General features: G+C 45.5%; 1 protein-coding gene across 3 annotated transcripts in view; it reads left to right on the forward strand.

Annotated features, from left to right (window-relative positions):
* Nucleotides 1-22,650, forward strand: part of UNC5D (unc-5 netrin receptor D) — a 472,283-nt gene that overhangs the window by 223,216 nt on the left and 226,417 nt on the right. For all 3 annotated transcript variants that reach the window (XM_075601397.1, XM_075601395.1, XM_075601396.1), the window contains exons 2-4: nt 617-835; nt 13,421-13,564; nt 14,720-14,823. In XM_075601397.1, the coding sequence (XP_075457512.1) occupies nt 617-835; nt 13,421-13,564; nt 14,720-14,823 (467 nt within the window). The remainder of the gene's footprint in view (nt 1-616; nt 836-13,420; nt 13,565-14,719; nt 14,824-22,650) is intronic.

Raw genomic sequence — 22,650 nt, forward strand, 5'->3', positions numbered from 1 at the left:
TTTTGTCCCTGATGTTTGGTGTATTCGGAGGGATGAAAGAAATGTGTCGCTTATATCTGTATATTAGGAGCAGGTGAGAGATATGTATCCCTGATGACCCTGTATTAGTGTATTAGAGCAAGGTAAGAGGTACGTGTCCCTGATGTCTATATTTTAAGGGGGTGAGAAGTATTTGTCCTCATAGCTCAGTGAGATAAGGGGTGGAATTGCCACCGGATTCCTGATCCACCTGAGATGTCAAACCTGGCCAAATAAAATAAAAAGGGTTGATGTTAAAGCTAGAACTTGAATCTTCACTTTTAATATAATAGGTTGAGGGACATATGAGACAGGTTTTTTTTATGTCTACAGTATCTTCCCAATTTTAAAACCTGGTACGGTTGGGCAAGTCAGGGTGACTATGAACCAGGTGGCAATGTTAGGTGAAATGACTTGCTGCATCCACTTGGTGTGTAAGATGGTTGGGTGAAAAGTATTTACAACTGATGTATCTAATAGAGGAAATTATCCGAGATAAGTATACTGTGTGCCACATTCCTAATAACATAACTAAAAAAAAAGATGCATTCAAATAAGTTTTTCACCTACTCATGCTATTCCTTTTTTCTACTCATAGGGAGCGACAATGGAGAAACACTGCCAGAGTCACTACCTTCTGCCCCGGGGACCCTGCCTCACTTCCAGATGGAGCCTGACGATGCTTACATCATCAAAAGCAACCCAATCAGCCTGCGCTGCAGGGCCATGCCGGCCATGCAGATCTTCTTCAAGTGTAATGGGGAATGGGTGCATCAGAACGAGCACGTGTCCGAGGAGAGCGTGGATGAAGGCACAGGTGAGGAATTGTTGCTCAGCATGTCTGATCGCTCTGTACTGGCTGAGTCTTATAGGCTGCTGAACAAGCTATCACTGTATCAGTGAATCAATGCAAGAGCATGCTAGCGTTTGCAAGGGAGAAGCTACCGCCAATATTTTCATTTAAGCAAGGTACAAAAATGTCAGTGTAGTTGCAGATCACCTTGACAAATGTCTGTGTAGGAAAGAGGGTATATGTGCCTTATGTTCCTGATCTCTCGTGGGAAAAAGGGGTGACAGGTATGTGTCCCCGATTATAAATGTATAAGAAGGGAGTGAGATGTACTGTATGTGTCTCTGATTTTTGTGTATTAGGAGGAGGTGAGAGGGGTGTGTCATGGGTTTCTGTAGGGACAGTGGTTGAGAGGTCTGTTTTTCTGATATCTGTATAGCATTTGGGGGATGAGAGGTATACTCTTCCTCAATATCTCTGTGAAAGGAGAAGGGGAGAGAGTTTTCCGACCCTGAAGTCAGTTAGGGAAGGTGTAAAAAGGATGTGGCTATGTGGATGGAAGAGGTAAGTCTATTTGTGGTGCTGGGAGGAAAGTTACAAATGTGACCTTATCATATCTTTTAAATGTACAATGTTTTGTGGGTCCCTTCAGCAGTTAATAATCTAGAGTTTATGAGTAACTGGGAATGTGTCACCAAGCTGCCTTAAAATAAATTCAATTAAGCATAATCTGACGTCCGAGCATTGTTCAGCCGTCTGCAGGATTGACAAGAGAACATCCTTTTGACAGCAGTGATTAACAAGGCAGAAAAGTTTCCTTTCACGTCAGAAAGTTAGCATCTGTCATATTACCTTCTGCAAAACACAGATGGAATCCAATGGCGCTATGAGGTGTGACAGTGGCACCCGTAGGACCAAGTGAATAACTCGGGATCACATTAAATACATTTGAGACAAGAAGTAGGAAAAAATGAAGAGAGAAATGGAAAGCAAACCATGTGAAGCGTGGTAGGGGCACTGCACTCTCATTAAACAGGGCTCACTATAAAATCAACAGAAATGCCCTGTAACCTGGCATACCGTCCATGAGATAAATAAATCGAGACAATGGAAATATATGGAGTGAGCTAAAGATGTAACAATTTCTATTTCCTCAGGAAGATAAATTAGAATAATAAGTAGGCCAGACTGGCTAGTAGATGCTGAATCTACCCACCTGCATTTTTACAGTTTAACGCCTTTGTTTCAAAGGGCCTACTACAAGGGTGACCAAGTCCAGTCCTCAAGGGCCACCAACAGGTCGGGGTTTTCAAGATGTCCATGCTTCAGCACAGGTGGCTCAATGAATGGCTCAGTTACTATGACTGAGCCACTGATTGAGCTACCTGTGCTGAAGCAGGGATATCCTGAAAACATGACCTGTTAGTGACCCTTGAGTACTGGAGTTGGCCAAACCTGGTCAACTAGTATAGAGAGAAAGAGAGCGCGTGCTAAACCTTTGGCAGAGTGCAGCATGACTGCAAGGCCCTGACTCACCCCCATCCCCACCTTTTCCTCCTGCCTCCTCCGGCTGGAGGAGTTAAAGACAGACCGTGAGGGGCGGGAGATTAAGCCATGCCCCTCACTGTGTTTTCTCAGTGTCTGTCCCGGGTACAGGAGCTCTGTTGCCAGCTGTTCCCGGGGCGGAGGGGGGCTGCGGTGGCAGCTGCTCTGCATTTTGGGCAGAGAGGGGGTGGAAGTCATTAATCTGCAACATTGTTCCATGCATCCATATTCTTCTAATGAACAGGTCCTTCACCTGTTCTCACCCTAGTCTCCAGCTTCGTAGCATGTCCTTTAGTTCTGTGTAACCTTTATGTTTGTAAACGATGTGTATTTTTCCTAGCATTGAGGCATTTAGAAGAATCCATCGCAGCAATATGTCATCTTTGGCACTTCAAGTGTTAAAAAAGCAAATGGGAAGATAAACATATTACAATAGAAGCGGGTAACAGGTGTTCACTATTCATTGTAGCTCAATGATATTCATAAGAGCTGTGCGAATTGCAGGCTAATGCAATCTTACACTCCTCTCCCACCTCCCCCTCCCTATAATTTCCCTGCATTTTGTTTTGCAGTGGTCTTCCTACCGCCACTCATGGTCACACTATTGCTAAGCAACTCCACGTCTGCTTAACATCATCAAAGCATATCCACAAACTATACAAGCCTCATCTGTTTTTTTTTCTCTCACAGATTATAGATAAGAAATTTTTATATATATATATATATATATATATATATATATATATACACATACACATACACATACAAAGGCTATGTCTACAAAAGCCCATTTTGTCCTTCAACATTACAACATTTGTTGATTTTTATTTTAACCACTAGGTAAGGGAACTTCTAAGAAAGTAACAATAAGCATCTCACAGCACGGTTACAAAAGAGAAAACACAATTCAGGATCAAAGGAACTTAGTTTCATTCATTTTACTGGGGAAGAAACAAAATAATATTTTAGAAATTGACACCTTATAATTTCATAAAGGGAACTCATCACAGGCTTGCCAGTAATTAGCTGTAGCAGTCATACTGGCTAACAAACCATTTGGCTAACAACAGGACTAGCAACACATTGTTTTAGAGCCAATGGGTTAGAGAAAAGTACATTCTTTTGAATATATATCATTCCTAAATGTAGTTTCAAAACCAGGCAAGTCTCCTCTTCCGTTGTTGGTTCATTACAAACATATTCCTACCTAATAGCATGCATTTCTATATAGAGCTCATACCTGACCTGAAGAGCTTACATTCTAATTGTTGGTGTCTGAGGTACAGGGAAATAAGGTGATTTAGCTAAAGTCACAACGAGAGCCGACACTGACTGAAACTGGGAGGGAGAGAGGGAGAGAGGGAGAGAGAGGGGGAGAGGGAGAGAGGGAGAGAGGGAGAGAGGGAAAGAGGGAGAGAGGGAGAGAGGGAGAGAGGGAGAGAGGGAGAGAGGGAGAGAGAGAGAGATCTACCTATCTATATATATACATATACATATACATACTGTCTATGTATATATATATCAAATGTCTGTTTATGTCCTAAATCAGGGGTGCTCAACTCCAGTCCTCAAGACCCCCAACAGGTCAGGTTTTCAGTATCAGCACAGGTGGCTCAATCAGTGGCTCAGTCGAAGGCTGCTTCAGCGCAGGTGGCTCAATCAGAGGAGTTGAGCACCACTGCCCTAGATTAGGCCTGCACAACTCGTAAAGTGAGAAGGGCCGAACTGCTCCAAGGGAAAAAAAATTGGGCCACACGGGTAAAATCATCACCATCACCATCATCATCTCTCCTCCAGCACCTCATCATCATATCTCCCCCAGCACCCCTCATCATCATCCTCATATCTCCCCAAGAACCCCTCACTATCAACCTTTGCGATACTCCCCATCTATCTCTCATAACCCCATCTCCCCCCTCACCCACACACATAATACTCCCCCTCCACATCAAACACACAATGCCCCCCTGCACAGCGCACACATCACACCCCCCTTCACCTCACATCCCTCTCCCCCCTTGCACCTCACATCGCTCTCCCCCCTGCACCTCACATCACTCTCCCCCCCTTGCACCTCAAATCATCCCCCTTGCACCTCACATCACTCTCCCTCATTGCACCTCAAATCACCCACCCATGTACCTCACATCACCCCCCATGCACCTCAAATCACCCACCCTTGTACCTCAAATCACCCCCCATGCACCTCAAATCACCCCCCATACACCACAAATCACCCCCCATACACCTCAAATCACCCCCCTTGCACCTCAAATGACCCCCCCTGCACCTCCAATGACCCCCCCTGCACCTCAAATCACCCCCCTTTGTACCTCAAATCACCCCCCATGCATCTCAAATCACACCCCATTCACCTCCAATGACCCTCCCCTGCACCTCAAATTACCCCCCTTGCACCTCAAATCACCCCCCCTGCACCTCAAATCACCCCCCCTGCACCTCAAATCACCCCAATGTACCTCAAATCACCCACCCTTGCACCTCCAATGACCCCACCTGCCCCTCCCATCACCCTCCCCCCCTGCACCTCACATCACCCTACCCCCTTTGCACCTCCCATCACCCTCCCCCTGCACCTCCCATCACCCATTACCCTCTCCCCCCATGCACCTCACATCACCCACAGGGCCGTCAACAGAAATCATGGGGCCCGGGACAAATGAAAGGAGCAGGCCCCCCCCGAACCCATAGCGCACCTACCACGAAAAAATATCTTTTAGCGCGCAACTTTTACTTAACTGTTTTCTTATTGTGACACAGAAAAAAACATTACAATGCAACCTGTTTATTTTTTATATTTTCAACAAAAGACATGTGACTGCCTGCCTGGGTGGGTGGGTGAGTGAGTGGGTGGGTGAGTGGGTGGGTGAATGACAGTGACTGGGTGGGTGAATGACAGTTGGGTGAATGGCGGTGGGTGGGTGAATGGCGGTGGGTGGATGACAGTGACTCATCTCTTCCACTCCCCGCACCTCCCCCTCCTCATCTCTTCCACTCCCCGCACATCCCCCTCCTCATCTCTTCCACTCCCCGCATCTCCCCCTCCTCATCTCTTCCACTCCCCGCATCTCCCCCTCCTCATCTCTTCCACTCCCCGCATCTCCCCCCCTCATCTCTTCCACTCCCCGCATCTCCCCCTCCTCATCTCTTCAACTCCCCGCATCTCCCCCTCCTCATCTCTTCCACTCCCCGCATCTCCCCCTCCTCATATCTTCCACTCCCCGCATCTCCCCCTCCTCATCTCTTCCACTCCCCGCATCTCCCCCTCCTCATCTCTTCCACTCCCCGCATCTCCCCCTCCTCATCTCTTCCACTCCCCGCATCTCCCCCTCCTCATCTCTTCCACTCCCCGCATCTCCCCCCTCTCTCCCCCTTCTCCCCTCTCTCTCCCTTCTGCCCCATCTCTCTCCCTTCTGCCCTCTCTCTCTCCCTTCTGCCCCCTCTCTCTCCCTTCTGCCCCCTCTCTCCCTTCTCCCATCTCTCTCCCTTCTGCCCCCTCTCTCTCCCTTCTGCCCCCCCTCTCTCCCTTCTGCCCCCCCTCTCTCCCTTCTTCCCCCCCTCTCTCCCTTCTCTCCCCTCTCTCTCCCTTCTCCACCCCTCTCTCCCTTCTCCCCCTCTCTCCTTCTTCCCCCCCTTTCTCCCTTCCCCCCTCTCTCCCTTCTCCCCTCCTCTCTCTCCCTTCTCCCCTCTCTCTCCCTTCTCCCCCCCTCTCTCCCTTCTCCCCCCTCTCTCTCCCTTCTCCCCCCTCTCTCTCCCTTCTGCCCCCTCTCTCTCCCTTCTGCCCCCTCTCTCTCCCTTCTGCCCCCTCTCTCCCTTCTCCCCCCTCTCTCCCTTCTCCCCCTTCTGCCTCCTCTCTCTCCCCCTTCTCCCCCATCCCTTCTCCCCCCACCACACCACTCTGTTTGCCCCACCCCACAGCAGACCATTTGCCCCCCCCACCAGCCCGTTTTTCACTACTACTCCACCCCCAGCCCGTTTTTCACTACTACCCCACCCCCAGCCCGTTTTTCACTCCCACCCCCAGCCCGTTTTTCACTCTCACCCACCCCCAGCCCGTTTTTCACTCCCACCCCCCCCCCCCAGCCCGTTTTTCACTCCCACCCCCCCCCCCCAGCCCGTTTTTCACTCCCACCCACCCCCAGCCCGTTTTTCACTACCACCCCCCCAGCCCGTTTTTCACTCCCACTCCCCCCTGCCCGTTTTTCACTCCCACCCACCCCCAGCCCGTTTTTCACTACCACGCCCCCAGCCCGTTTTTCACTCCAACCCCCAACCCGTTTTTCACTCCCATCCCCCCCCCCAACCCGTTTTTCACTCCCACCCCCCCCAACCCGTTTTTCACCTCATTTGCTGAACCGCCGGGGGGCGTGCCTAGCCGCTCGACGCGAGTTCCTGCTCTCAATTCTATTGAGAGCAGGAGTAGCTCTTGCGCGAGCGCTGCGGCCCCCCCTCGCAGCGGGCCCGGCGCCATTGCGTGGAGGGCTCTCGTGAGCGCAGCGTCCGCCACAGCGGACGCTGTAGCAGGCAGCGGGGGCAAGGCCTTAGCTCAGCACATCCTCCCCGGTACTAAGCCCCGCCCCCGGCTCTGACCTCCAACCCCGGCATCCTTCTATTGAAAAAAAAAAAGACTCACGGCTGCCGCGTCCTGCTGCTGCCCCTGTGCACCGCCGCTGCCGCCGACTCGCGCACGAGGAGGGGGAAGAGGGGGGGGGATCGCCGCCATTTTTTTAAACTATTTTTTTTAAACTTTTTTTTTTTTAATTTATTTAATTAACTAACAGGCGCTCGGCCGGAGTCATCGCGGGCTGCACAGAGAGGCCAGGCGGGCCGCATGTTGTGCAGCCCTGCCCTAGATGAATTGCTGCACTTCTATGATACAGCTCAGAAACAGCGACAAGTACAAACCTGTGAATGAGCGATTTGAGGAATCACACTTGCCACACATCCATCATTTATCTCCCTTCTGCATCAATGAAATCAGCACGATATGAAGCCAATATTATCTCCTGGTAAAAAAAAATGTTATAAATAAATACATTTGCCAATGCGCTATGGATATAAATGAAATAACCCATAAACATGGTAAATAATGCAGTGTAGCGTTCTTGTAGCTATACTGGTTCTGGAGAAGTGTAAATATGTTGCAAGTTAGTGTACTTTTGAAAAGGCAGAAATTAGAGCGCTTTCTTCGTATTGTTGTAGAACAGCACAGAAGAGCTCACAAAACGTTACTTTCGTGTAGCTCTGTACGGCAGAGATTCCCTTCTCCAATTACTTCTTTAATGCCCTGTTTTTATTGCTGCTATTCTTGCACAGGTATCCCCCTTCTGTGCACCAATTCCTAACTACAGCACCTCCTTGCATTTCTCCATTCTGACCGCTCACATGCAGATAAATGTCCATTTCCAAAAGTATTCAGCAAGATGAGGCGTTCCGGCTGTAAATGGATTTTGAAATTGCTGGGGGCGAGACACGCAAGTTAAATCTGTTCCTTTTGAGTGGATAATTTTACGGAGGAAAACAACAGTGGCAGAGCAGATGCAGGGAGCACTTAGCATCAGGTAGGGAGCATGGCGAAAAGGGGCCTGACTGACATTTATGGGGGCTACCAATTTATTTCTCCACTTGTAACCTTTATTCGTCGGACAGCTGAGGCCAAAATGAGAATTTGTTATTAAAGGAGTCCAATCAAGGATGCCATGTGCAATGCTAACCCTTTCGCTGCCAGAGACACCAGCGACACATTTCACTGATTGTACATTTCTAATGAGTCGGTCAACAGCGTTTAATGCTGCTTTACCATGCAACAGCTCAGATTCACTCAGCCCTGTGAATGGCTGTGAGGCAGGGAGACGCTGCACCATTTATCATTCCTGTGCCTTCTGAGCCTCAGCCAGGTGCAACGGAAGAAAACACATTTGGCAACAGTAGCCCCAACACGCAGCTGATGATGGGCATTTCAAAGCTGTGATAATGAGCGGTAGATAAGGGGATTATGGGAACATATGTTTGGAAGCAGCTTTGTGACTATTAAACACCGGGTTTAGTCCAAGCAAGGCTGGTGTCCACGTTCAAGATAATGGCCGATGCTCTAGTTACTGCTCTGATGTTTTATCATTCATCTTCTTCCTTCGCTCGCTTTCCCAGTTAAAAACACTCTGATTTTGAGGGACCAGCAATGGACCGTTCTGCAATTTGTTGCGGGACAATCCAGGAGCTAGGGGATAAAATAGCAATACAATGACAGTGCAGTGGATGCATGTAGCTAACAACCAGGTGAGGTAAATACTGCAAAGGATAGGGCAGGGAAGAGTAAGGCCTCGTTCAGGGTGGTGCTGAGCAGGCGGGCTCACGCTGGCCGCGATGAAACACATTGCTCAATGTGTGTGGCCAGCGTGAGCAAGCGCTTGCTTGGCGCTCAGAGCAAGCATATTTGAATTTGCCGCTCGCAAGCGCGTCACGTGAGCGGTTCGCCCAATGAGGGCGAACCAGCTCCGTGATGTCGTGGCCGCACCCCCAGGTCGAGCGCGCGCCTAGCCGGCCACGAATTGCCCGGCCGAGCAGGGCGCAGCGCACGAGCGCCAGCGCGCCCGTTCCCTGCCTGGCCGCAGCCTAAGGCCTTGATTATTGGAGTGAAGGAGAATCCAGCGCTAGTGCGAGTGGCAAAAATCCAACCAACTTCCGGTGTGTACGAGAACTGACTTTATTCCGACAACACACACATAGAAGACCTAGGGTACACCTCAGTTTCCCTTCAACGCGTTTCACGCTATGGAGCAGCGCTTCGTCTTGGAGTGGGGAGGTGAGGTCTGAAGCCAAACATTTGTTAAGGCCTTGATTATACCTGGTCCAGCAGTGCGCGCGCTCTCCCTCATTACGTCACTAGGGCGATGCGCACGCACAAAACCTGCACTGTAGACAGGAGGCCTCGTGAAGCGTGGTTAGGGCGTGGCTGTGAGCGGTTCACCCTCATTTGCTGAACTGCTCACATGACACGGCCTCTACGCGCCAAATTGAAAATCTGCTTGGGAAAAGCTTGCGGGGCCGCTCTGCAGCGCTCGCGCTCGAACTATAGGCAGCTGCATTGGATTACATTAATTTGTTGCTGCGGCCCAAGTACCTCCGCTGCAAGCGCGCCTGCGAGGCGTGCATCCGGCCGACAGCGGAAAGACGGGGAATAGAATGATTTTATATGTGTATGTGTGTGTGTATATATGTATGCATGTGTGTGTGTGTGTGTGTGTGTGTGTGTGTGTGTGTGTGTGTGTGTGTGTGTATGTCTGTGTGTGTCTGCACAATGTTAATAAATATTTTATTTTTACCAATGTGTTTTTTTTAATAAATAATAAATCACACACACACATACACACACACACACACACACACACACACACACACACACACACACACACACACACACACACCATGTGGCACGCGCGTTCGCACGGCCACACACACTATGTAAGAAGCTTTAGGGATACATATCAGAGATCAAGTAGTATGTTAGCCTGACAATTGGACAGGCTGGGTGGAACACATTTTCCTCATCTACCATCAGTATGTACGTTTTTCCTATTTTAAGACGGAGGATTCATACTTTAATTACCACGTCATTGCCTCACATACACGTACCTGTCAAGGCATCAGGACAAAAATGAATGATACTTGGGCAACACGATGACATCTTAATAGAAAAGATGTCAGTGTTAGACCCACTATATATTATAATAAGGGACTTCTCTAAACATGTGATCTGTGAATTGTAATGGAAAAAAGTTTCTGTGATTTTAACAAGTTTATGGTGATTTAAACCAGCTTTTTATGCAATTCTATCTTTTTTTCTACAGACCTCTGCAGCCTGGCACCGTCCTGGGTAAAGCTAAGGCACTTTGTAGCTTTAACTGATGTCTATGAAATCAGTGACACACACTCCAGCTGAGTGAAACACACCATGTCTGTATTATGTAAGGCTCAAAGTGTAGAGTGATACATTGATTTCATATGATACACATAATGCTCATTTGCAATGATGGTGGTGAAAACAATTTCCACACCTAACATGAACAACGTTGGCTTTAACAAGTTGACTTACATGTCTGCTAAGTAAGTAACTAAGTAACTGTCTGTCCCTTAACTTTCCTACCTCCAATCCCGTTATTAATATATTATATTATCCCCCTCCCCATTCTCCCCTTCTCAGTGTAGAACTTAATGCTAAAAGGAGATATCAGGTCACTGAATCCTACTTTCTCTTTTCTGTTGACTCTGCATATATGTACATTATATGGTGCCCTGTGGGATGTTTATAAGCTTTATTTCCTTTACTGCTAACCTGCCTACAGCCCTAGAGCAAGGCAGACATTCTAGGCTCATCACGGATCAGAAATAAAAATTCAGATTACTCATCACTGCTCGAACATGATCTTACCTCTGATGCACAAAAGTCAGCTGTGGGGGTAGAGTGAAATCTGGCTATTGTTGATATACCAACAATACCACTGAGTCCTCAGATGCCCTTGCTCTGTTGACCCTGTGCTTCTAATTACAGTGTAACAAAGTAGCCCATTAGGACTGTCAAATATATTTGCCTGGAATTTATTGTGCATTCTTCTCTACTCTCGGTAAAGAAAAATAAATACTTTTGCAAACAAAATATTCCAAAAACGAGTTTCTTCCTTGCAATTAAATGTAAACAACTGCACTTGTTAGTAAGATAGCTCCAATAAATTCCACACATTTTCTGTGGGTAGCATAGGTTGTCTTCCTCCGAGGGGTGAGCGAAATGTTCATATTCATGCTGCATATTCTCTCTGCCACCATTTCAATTATTTATTTGAAATACATACCTGACATATTTACATTTTAAGCAACACTGTCCCAATATTTGCATTCATATACTATATATATTTCCGCAGTTGGCATAGTGATAAACCTAAAATGTTTTTTCACATACACGTTATGTAACAATCACAGCAATAATAAATACATCTATATACACACACATACTATATATATATAGTAATAATAAATAATAATAGCATGTTCTTGTATAGCGCTGCTAGTTTTACGTAGTGCTTTACAGAGACATTTTGCAGGCACAGGTCCCTGCCCCGTGGAGCTTACAATCTTTGTATTTGGTACCTGAGGCACAGGGAGATAAAGTGACTTGCCCAAGGTCCCAACACCAGGCATTGAACCAGGTTCCCCTGCATCAAACACAGTGCCAGTCAATGTCTTTTTTCACTGAGCCAAGTAGTATAGCAAGTCGTTTATATCAAATACATGTTGATACTGTGGAGTTAATGAAAGGCTCTGAATGTTTAGATACACAATAAAAGACAGAGAAAGGTGCAGCATTTGCTTGTCTGCCTCTTACGGAACATAATCAATTTTTTTGCACAATTTATGCCACGATGAGACTTTTCTGACACCAAGAAAATGGACAAAACTGATTGGAAAGATGTACAATACATCCCATAATTCCATGTGCATAATTTCACTATTCTTTATTACCTCCTGTTTGCACTTTCCAAATTGCAAGGTTAAAGTAGTTGCATAGTGCAAGATACATTAAGGCAGATGTTTATTACAGCCTCTCTGGGACCCCTATTCAATATGATGAGAAGTGGATTGCTACACACACAATGAAGCATTTACTTCCATTCAATAGATTTGAGTAGCCGGCTCAAGAACAAACAGTGGAAACCAGAAGTCATAACCTACACTAAATGTAAACCTGTTGCATAAAAGAAGCATTTAAAGGTAGTCTTAACTTAAGCCATTTGATTGTCACTTGTCCGGGTGATAACAGGTAAAACTCTTTGCTGTCTTCTATCACTAGTGGTTTTCATTTACTTCAGCAGAACTCCTGCAGATGAATGGCTTGTTCGGTGGTTCTCCATATACAGTACAAGACGTAATAGGTTTTGATTTTGTCCCCTCCCAGCAAAACTCCCCCTCCCCCCCCCCCCCCGCCACCCCCAACTCACGGCACCCAACTTCCCAAATAATTGGCCCAAATATGTAGTTTAAATGCCCACAACTTTTATTGAAAATATCATTACTATCAAACAATGCCTGATCTGCTGGCACCCTCACTGGGATCACAGACACATTGAAACTCCCCCCCCCCCCTTGCCACCTTGCAGCCCACTATCCTTGCCGGCCTAGCAGGGCACATATTGTGACTGAACAAGGCCAACTGGAAGGACACCAACCATTAGAGATGGGCGGATCAGTCCAAATCCACTCCATGGAATTTCCTGGGAGTGGATTTGGACTGTTCCGCCCATCTCTAATATACATATACACACACATACACACACACACACTTGCATTTGTTATATCATATGGAGGTGTATCAGAGTGATGGGAAAAGTCAGCAGAATGCTCAGTTGAAAGATATTAGCAGCAGAAAGAGGATGATATTAACACTACTTTATAGCTCATTGGTAGAAACGCAGTGCAAGCATGATGGAACCATTTTAATACATCAAGAGTATTAAAAAGGTGCCGAATGGAAGTATTTTACAGAGAAGTAATGGTCCATGTTCTGATGCTCAGGGAAACACGAGGAACGTCTGTTCCACTGAAACCAAATGGATGCAAGGCAACAAAAAACTGCTTAAGATTTGCAGAAGAATATCTTCGATGTAATGTAAAAAAGCGCCAGAAAGCAAGTGCAGTCTAAAGTCTTACAACAGGTTTGTAAACCGGGATTCACTAACCTCCGATATGGGTTATTGCCCTGCGATTCTGCATTATCTGCCAATATGTGTTGGAGGTTAGTGATTCTCCCCTAAGCTGCATAAGTGATTCTTGAATGCTACTAGATTCTACGTTTCTATGAGATAATAGTTCTAAGCTGCTGTGATAGAAAAGGAATTGACAGTTTCAGTGCTGAAGGGTTTATATAGTGCAGTGCTGATAAACAACTGTGTGATATAGTTGGTGCTAATCTGTCATGTGGCTGAGGTTGTTACTCTATATCTGACCTGTCTCGTGTATCCTGGCAGCCCCCTCAATACTTCTCTCATGCCTGTCCAGGTCTGAAGGTTCGCGAGGTCTTTATCAATGTGACCAGGCAGCAGGTGGAGGATTTCCACGGGCCGGAAGATTACTGGTGTCAGTGCGTTGCATGGAGCCACCTGGGCACTTCTAAAAGCAGAAGGGCGTCTGTGCGCATAGCCTGTAAGTGTCAAATGTTAATATGCAACCTCCCTCTGTCTGAATAACATAGCAAATGAATGCAATGTAACCCAAAGTAAACACAACATCTAGTTTAGAAATCTACTGTACGTGCAGGGTGTTCATAGTTAAGGTCATATTACCATGTACATGTAGCCTTGTTCCCGAAACATAAGCAGCATCTCTCTCTCTTTTTTTTCTGAATCAAAGGATAAAAGAAATTATTCATGTAGTTTTTTGTTTGGCTTCTCTAATTGTATGGTAATCCCTAGCAGGCATTTTAAGCCCTTCCTGGGATTGTATTTTTTGAGCATGGTGTCTCAAGAATAAAGAAATGTCAGGAAAATACTGAAATTAGTGTTCAAGAGACCTGGACCAGCTGTTTCAAAAGCTACAAAAGCTAATTTGTTTGTGTCTGGCAGAGCAAATTGTTGCTTTAAAATGTCCCCTAGCTTTTATCATGAAGGCCACAAATATAAACCAGTATGTCTGTATTTTGACGTTTCCTTATATCTAAGGGATTGATAAAATGCTCATCTTCTCTGACCGCCTGCTTAATACCCCCTCTATATTACCCCCTATTTTAAACCCTTCTTTTGAGTCTATTATCTGGCTCACGGAAGCCCAGTTTGTTTTTAACAGTCTGGTCTTTGAGGTGAGAGACCTTTCTCCAAGGCCCTGAGCCTATTTACTAATTTCCTAATCAGTACTCTGCCATAAAACAGAGTACTGGCTCTGGAAGACATCTTACAGCCCATTGGCTTGCATAGGCTGGAAAGTACCAGTATACGTCTTATGGCAGAAGACTTCTTGGTAAATATGGCCCATAATCGTCCAGCGAACAGTTTCTTACTTTTTCCTGAGACTTGTGTATAATAAAATTAGATTGGAAGCTTTGTAGAATTGCATGGAGGAATGTATTGTTTTCTTAGGTATACTGATGTGTGCACAAAGTTATAAAACATGTTCCTGAAATCTAAGATCACACAGTGATATGCTAAACATGAGGCACGCCTCCTGCTTCGTGATCCATGAACCCTGCTCTTTACTGTATCCCCTTCACTGGTATTAAACACTGTGAGGAAAGCCTAATTACATCTCAGGTGAACCCCCTTCATTGCTCACAGCTCTTTATATGATCCTCTTGCCTCCTCATAGATTTGCGGAAAAATTTTGAGCAAGACCCTCAAGGCAAAGAAGTCCCAATAGAAGGGATGATTGTTCTGCACTGTCGCCCACCAGAGGGAGTTCCAGCAGCAAAGGTAAGAAACAACCCAATGAGTGAATGATTCATTTAAAAGTGTGTTTGGTAAAACAGCAGAGTGGTATAGCGGAAATTCACATTGGTTGAACACACAATACAAGGTTACTGCTACGGGCTCCCTATTCCATTGCATTTGCGCTCAAAGCTTCACTGACATGAAGAAGCGACTTAATGAATAGAGGCAGCATATTGAGTAGAGGCCAGTGTGAGAGGAGTCACTGCTCCAAAGAGCTTACAATCTAATCAGTATATTGAGAGATAAGGGGATACAATAGGATTGCATGTACATGCTTATATTAGAAAAACTATTCCATATGATCTAAGACCTTTTAATAGTTTGAGAAGTATGTATCCTTACCACGGCCCATTTTTACTAAGTGGTGCTATTCCACATGACACCTTCCGATGCCAGAAGACATGTTTAGGCCCATGAGCTCATGGCCCATAAGGTGTCTTTCAGTGCCAGATGATGTGTAATGGAATAGCACCGCTTAGTAAATATGGCCTACTATTATTCTGTAGCTCATCAACAAAAGAATGCAAGTTCTTCTGCAGAAGCTGGGTTACCAAATCACTAGCCCAGATCAGATGCAATATGTATAGGCTGATAGTAACCCAGTTAACAGGACTTCACTACGGCTCTGAAAACACAAGTATGAGCAGGTTAAACCTATCCCCGCATAAGCAGTTAGACACTAACACAGCAGCCTAGATATGGATAGAAAGACTTAATAGGCTCTTTCGAAAAATGCAGGGTTTGTATCGTTACCATGACAGCCATTTATTTAGTCGATCTAAAAGCCACAGCTATAGCACTAGAAGAGCAATTTGGTTTCCCTTTGAACATTTAACTTGTTGATGTGAACTTTTAAGAACATTCATAATGCAAGAGCACACAATCTCAACACAAGACACTTGTTATTTCATGGAAACCAATTTATTGGCTGCGAAACAATTCATTATTCGCAAGACGCAGCTCTTTCTACTTCACTGCTCAGCCAGGGAAGAAGCCATCGCTCCTTCAGAAAGTTCAGCAGTTAGGGGGAGATGGAAATGTGATGTTTTAATCTGTGTTTGAGGGCTTTTCTTTGTCTGCTTTCTTTCTACACACTGAAATTGTTAAATTGCCAAGTGATGTCGGTTGCTAACCAATTCTCTGCTAGAGGAGCCTAGAATGATTTACAGTAGGAAGGTCAATGACAGATTTGAAAAATACGTGAGATGGATGCAATATATCAATTGGTATATGGGAAGAGGGCCAGATCCAATAGCATGGGTGATGGGGTGACATTATGCTACTGTCACTGCCTTTGAATAGGGCCAATCTGGTTTGAATTCCGCAGTTATTTGTGACTTTGGTGAATTGACTTTATTGTCCGGGACAATTAGATTGTAAGCTCTACAGGGCAGGGGAAATTGTGCCCATAGATTCTATATACTTTCTTGTATCACTGTCAGTGATATATATATTTATATATATATATATATATATATATATATATATATATATATATATATATATATATATATATATATATGCGAATACAACTGTATGCTCATCTGCATGTCTTAGGCAGGTCTGCAACCCCACCTTTCACCATTATCACCCAGCATACAGCACTTCCACTGCAGCAAGGGATTCTGGGAAATGACATGCAAATGAGCACACAGTGTAACTTTTTGCCTCAAAAACCATTTTTAACATGGTTCCCTATAGGCTTAAGCTTGCTGCATGGTCACATCTTTGAGCACAGCTGTCTGTGGGTGGTTTTCTGGGTATGCACCTTAACCCTGGCTGTGCTCAAAGCTGTGACCATGCAGCAAGCTTAAGGACACACTCCTCTCTGCTTCAGACAAAAGGTGTGTGGAAATGTTGAAGATCATCCCCTCTGTGATCGCCCCCTCTGCGCTCCCCTTGTTTTGGAGTCCCTTGGTAGAAATCTTGTTCCCCCAACCACCTCTCCGGATCGATCGCCACCGACGTGGTCTTGTAAAGGTGGCTTCGCGTGCAGTGGCGCGCCCTGTTCTAAAAAAGGCGCCACCAGCGTGGCATCTGGACCATCCGAGTGGTCTGTGTCACTGGTGTTGTATGTAATCCCAGTGTTAGCAGCCCGTTTGGACTTAGAGTAAGAGCCTTTTTTATACAGTGGTCGACAAATCACCCAAATATCTACTCGCCGAACAAAAAAATATACTCGCCACCTAGTCCCGCCCTAGTCCCGCTCCCAGCCCCGCCCTAGTCCCAGCCCCGCCCCCAGCCCCGCCACTGGTCGCGCCCCCAGGCCCGGTTTAATTTTTTTTTTAATAAATTTCTAGTAAGAACAACATTTGTTTTTGACATAAGTTTATTTATTGTATTACTTTATATTACAATTAGTCCTTGTTAAGTGTGTGTGTGTGTGTGTGTGTGTGTGTGTTTGTGTGTGTGTTTGTGTGTGTGTGTATAAATGTGTATAAATGTCGTATTTACAAACAAAAAAAAAAAGCCAGATGTGAATGACTAGTTTCCTAAACCCCTTAACCAGTGTCTGACGTCCCCGCTTCACAATATCTAAAGCAGCAATCTCACCTGGGATCTTACCTGATCCACAGTCCTTCAATGTCCAGGTACCCCATCCCCGCAATGTTATACAGTATGTTGGAGGGGAGGTGTTCCCTACCTGTCCTCTGAGTTAGGGGGGATTCCGATGTCTTCCGTGTGAAGCTTGAGTCAGATCTGGAAGAAAGCAGTATAGGTTATTTCGGTGTAGGTATAGGCCAGTTTAGATACGTAGGGTAAATAAGATATCCAGATCCAGAGAGTGTGTGTGTGTGTGTGTGTGTGTGTGTGTGTGTCTGTGTGTGTGTGTGTGTGTGTGTGTGTGTGTGTGTGTGTGTGTGTGTGTGTGTGTGTGTGTGTGTTTGTGTGTGTGTGTGTGTGTGTGACACAGAGAGCGTGTGCGTGTGAGACACAGAGATTGTGTGAGACAGGGTGACAGGGTGAGACAGGGATAGACAGAGGGTGACAGGGTGAGACAGAGGGTGACAGGGTGAGACAGAGGGTGACAGGGAGACAGTGGGTGACTGTCACGGTAGCTTATGACAAGTTATAATGAACACCAAATATCTGGGTTGAACTGAACGAGGCTTAGATGTAATAAAATATAATTTATTCCTTAAATAAGGTGAACACAGCAATATAGTACAATTAACAGGCAAGAAGATAACACTTACTTAGGGTTGGGGAATGGAGAAGTATTCAATAGCAATTCTTCATCAATCCAGTGACATTCCAGGTGGAATCAGAAGCACAACTCCAGCAATCCAGCACAACTAAAAACTGTAGGGTTGACACAATTTATATACCTGTGCAACCCTATTCTTAACATTGAACACAGCCTATTGGTGAACAATTATCTGTATCCACTCTCTAATGTGGAGACACAGACTAACAGACTAACCCATGCCCTCAGGTAACAATTAGACTAGCAGAGTTTGTTGATTTGACTAATACTTAATCCCTAGACATTGGGTAACAATCAAGGCAGTTACTTTTTGATCACCGTGCTTAGGCTACTCAGCCGTCTGCCCTTCATGACTTATTAGCCTAGCAAATGGTGTCTGCATTTTCAGAACAGATCCAAAATAAAATACATATACACTTTAATATCTACACATATTAATAAGTTCCATTCTGGTGTGCTCAGTGGGTCGACCTTTGCCAGTTTTTAATGCCTACAGTGACTCCACATATTGGCCAAATATGAACTCTCTGCGACCTCCAGAATTGGAGATACAGAAATGCACTTTAAAACATTAATATACATGCTTATAATGAAACATGGGAACAGGGAAACATACATTTTCAAGGTATAATAAGGTGCAAACCTCATCCCTGGACCGCAGTCCAGTTAACTCCTTGTCTCTCTGGTGAGGTCAGGGGATGGCCATATGGGGTGCAACCCCTTTAATACCGGGCCAACCCCTTCTCCCTCTACAGTGACAGGGAAACAGTGGGTGACAGGGTGAGACAGGGTGAGAGGGTGAGACAGGGAGACAGGGTGGGTGACTCTCACACACACACACTCCCACTTACACACACACACTCACACACACACACAAACACACACACACACACACACACACACACACACACACACACACACACACACACACACACACACACACACACACACACACGCACTCCCATTTACACACACACACTCTTCCACTTACACACACACACACACTCTCCCACTTACACACACACACACACACTCTCCCACTTACACACACACACACAGACAGACACCCCCTCCCCTTCCCTCTGCGAGAGCGAATGTCCGCCCTCTCAAATTCCTCACTCTTCCTCTTATCAGCGGTGCAGACAGGAGATGAAATACAGCAGTGACGGCAAGCCGGGTCACTACACTGGTATGCTGCATCTCCCTCTCCTCCCTCCACCCCCCCCACTTCCCTCCCTCCACCCTCTCTCTTACCTGCCATGAGAGTGAGGGAATCCAGCCTTTGGAGCTCCCTCCGTCTGCCTGGCCCACGATTCACACGGAGGCAGCAGCAGCAACTTCCTCCAGCCACACAGCGCCGCTCCGCAGACACATCCAGCCACAATCTCCAAGCCTCTCCCCGCCTCTGGTCCCGGCAGTTGCTGGGAGAGCGTGCCTGCGTTGGTGCGTGGCATAGCGTCACTGCAGTTCCTCCAAGGGATGTCTGCGGCCGGGCTATTCTTCCGGCGTCCCGCGTTGCTAGGTGACCCGCTTGATCGCGTCCCGGCATCCTGAAATGAGCTAAAGCACAGCACAGCAGCGGCACTCGGCAGGGGGGTTAAATGGGTGACTTATCTTTTTTATTCAGATGCCCAATACAGTTTTTCATGATTACTGAACCGAGTGCAGTCTTTCTTTACCGGACGAGAGAATGGTAATGTTGTTTTTCTATTATTTGAGACTAGCACCTGTCTATATGAACCAGTACATTGAGTGCAAGCTGTGATGTTTGTTTATATATATATATATATATATATATATATATATATATATATATATTTATATATATATATATATATATATATATATATATATATAGCAACTGGAAATATCACTGTATGCTCATTTGCATGTCTTAGACAGGTCTGCAACCCCACCTTTCACCATTAGCACACAGCACACAGCACTTACACTGCAGCAAGGGATTCTGGGAAATGACATGCAAATGAGCACACAGTGCCACCTTTTGCTTCAAAACCATTTTTCACATGGTTCCCTATAGGCTTAAGCTTGCTGCATGGTCACAGCTTTGAAGTTGGGTTGACTACAGTGTCATTACTGTGGAAGTGCAGTGCAGTAATTAACAGAGAGGGCGGGCTCCCAAAGTCAATCATGGCAAGGGCCTGTGTGCTGGGGATTCTTTAATTTGTGGCAGTTTTAGAAATGTTTAGAGGATGTAAAACTAATTTTCAGAGGAAATATTTTCAGTCTGAACATGGACTGATCCTTTTAATTCAGCTCCCACTTGTCGATATCGAACAGAAATACTTTCAGCAACCAATCACTGTGTTGTCTCTACTGGTGGAAAACATTAGGGAGTATTTTTCTTAAAATTCTCACAAATGCAAAACGTGTCCAAAAACGACTTTGTTTCTAACCGGTTTTTGTTTTCTTTAAGTATACTCTTGTTCCACTAGCATTGCCCCAATTTTTCAGTCAATAGCATTTACCATGATATGTATATGCACTGAAACAAAGACTTAGTTGCAGCAGACACCCTTATCTGCTCAGATTACTCATTCAGCATTTGACGGAAAGCCCATGATTTCTGCAAGCAGTACAAATTGCCAAAACAACAGCTCATCTGTAAATAACAGCACCGTTTAAGAGACAAACTTGACATCAGAGATAAACCTTAAAATAATCCCACAGTGAGATCTTTCAATGAGCCGCATTTGACTAAATTGTTTAATGTCTTAATAGAAAGCTAATGGACTTTGAAATGGAAACATTTGATTGGTTAAATACTGGTAATTACGGGGCATTTAATGCCTGCTTGGAGCAGAGAGTGTTTAAAAGAATTGTTTCTGTAATGAGAAAATTGCGGAAGAGTCTGATATTGATAATGCACATTATTTAAGCAACTGGTGGTGGGGACTGTATAATCTGGCTTGGGATTTTATTCTTGCCATTGAGTGCTGGTGAAATAAGCTCTCAATCTTTCTACCTAAAACTATTATTATTTTTGCTAACCATTGGAAAGTGCACATTCGTGTTTACACCTTATTAGAAGAAGGGCGAGTGTCATCTCTGGACTATTTATTGAGTCGCCATGTATATGGACAGATGGAACTATTTGAAAGGTGGTTAGACAGAGCTGTTTACTTCACTTTAGAATGGCAGACAAGAGCAAAGGAAGATGCCATCAGAGGGAGTGAAAAGGTGTGTGTGTGTATATACACTGGCGACACACTTTATTCGAGCTCGGCTAGTCCCACGAATTCGGGTATACCCGGGTGTATTGAGGTTTGTGACTGTTTTCTGCCCGAGTGCATTGAGGTATTTTCCAAGCAGGGATTGAAGCATTTTATTCCCTCTGGCTGCAATACTGCACAGTATATATATATATACTGCATTACAATTCATGAATTTATGCCATCTGGTAGACATGCGAAGCATTGCAGCCTATTAAATCCTAATCATCCTCATTTAACAGATCAGCCGCCCGTCAGCCAGGCATGAACCCAGGCTGGGAAGGCAAATGCAACGGGGCTTGTCAGAGGTGAGGAGCGGCGCATTCCAGGTATCTGCCAGGTACATACTGGGTATTTGCTCGAATAAAGTGTGTCGGTGCAGTATACAGCAGGGCTCCGCTTCTCGGTGCTCCGCTTTTCGGCATTCCGCCGATACGGCGGCACAGAGAAGGGGGCCGAAATCTTGGATTCTCAGTCGTGCATGCGCAGACCGTAGGTTGCGCGCGCATACTGTAGTTCGCACGCCCAGACCATAGGTCGCGCATGTGCAGAATGGCGAAAATGCCGATTTCCGCATGCAAACAACTGAAAATCGCCAGATCCGCTTTCCGCCGATTTTCACTATACGGCGGGCCCCTGGAACGGAACCTGCCGTATACCCGGGGCCCGCCTGTATGTATGTATATATATATATATATATATATATATATATATATATATATATATATATATGTATGTATGTATGTATGTATGTGTGTGTGTGTGTGTGTGTGTCTGTTTGTGTAGGGTGTTAACCAGCTTAACTATCCACCCAGGTTGTGTGGTATATTGGTGCATCACCTCAACAGACTCCAGTAATCTCCCAATAAATGAATCCAATGTCCAGGAATAATATATGAAGAAGTGAATGAATTGACCTCCCAGGGTGGTAAAAGGGACTTGTTGGTGCCCACACGGCTATCCCAAACTACGTCTCCTATAGGCATAAGCTCACCCCTGAGGCAATAACACACAACAGTCCAGCAATTGAAGGCAGAAAATGATGGGCTATGCCCTTTACCTTCCTTCAGTGTTATCTAGGTAAGAAGATTCTCCGGCGTGCAGCCCTCTAAAGGTAGATCCAGAACAGCAAGGGAGACGAGAAGCACAGCTCACAGCGGAAGCGGCAGCAAGCGCTGGTAATGAGGGCAACTCCAGACAAGGGTAAAAATATGCATAAATCTTTAATGGTCAGTATAAGAATAGGACCACGTACCTAACGGACGAAACACGTTGGTGCGTGGTCCTATTCTTATACTGACCATTAAAGATTCATGTATATTTTTACCCTTGTCTGGAGTTTCCCTCATTACCAGCGCTTGCTGCCGC

Source organism: Ascaphus truei, chromosome 5 (genome assembly GCF_040206685.1).
Source record: "Ascaphus truei isolate aAscTru1 chromosome 5, aAscTru1.hap1, whole genome shotgun sequence".
Lineage (NCBI taxonomy): Eukaryota > Metazoa > Chordata > Amphibia > Anura > Ascaphidae > Ascaphus > Ascaphus truei.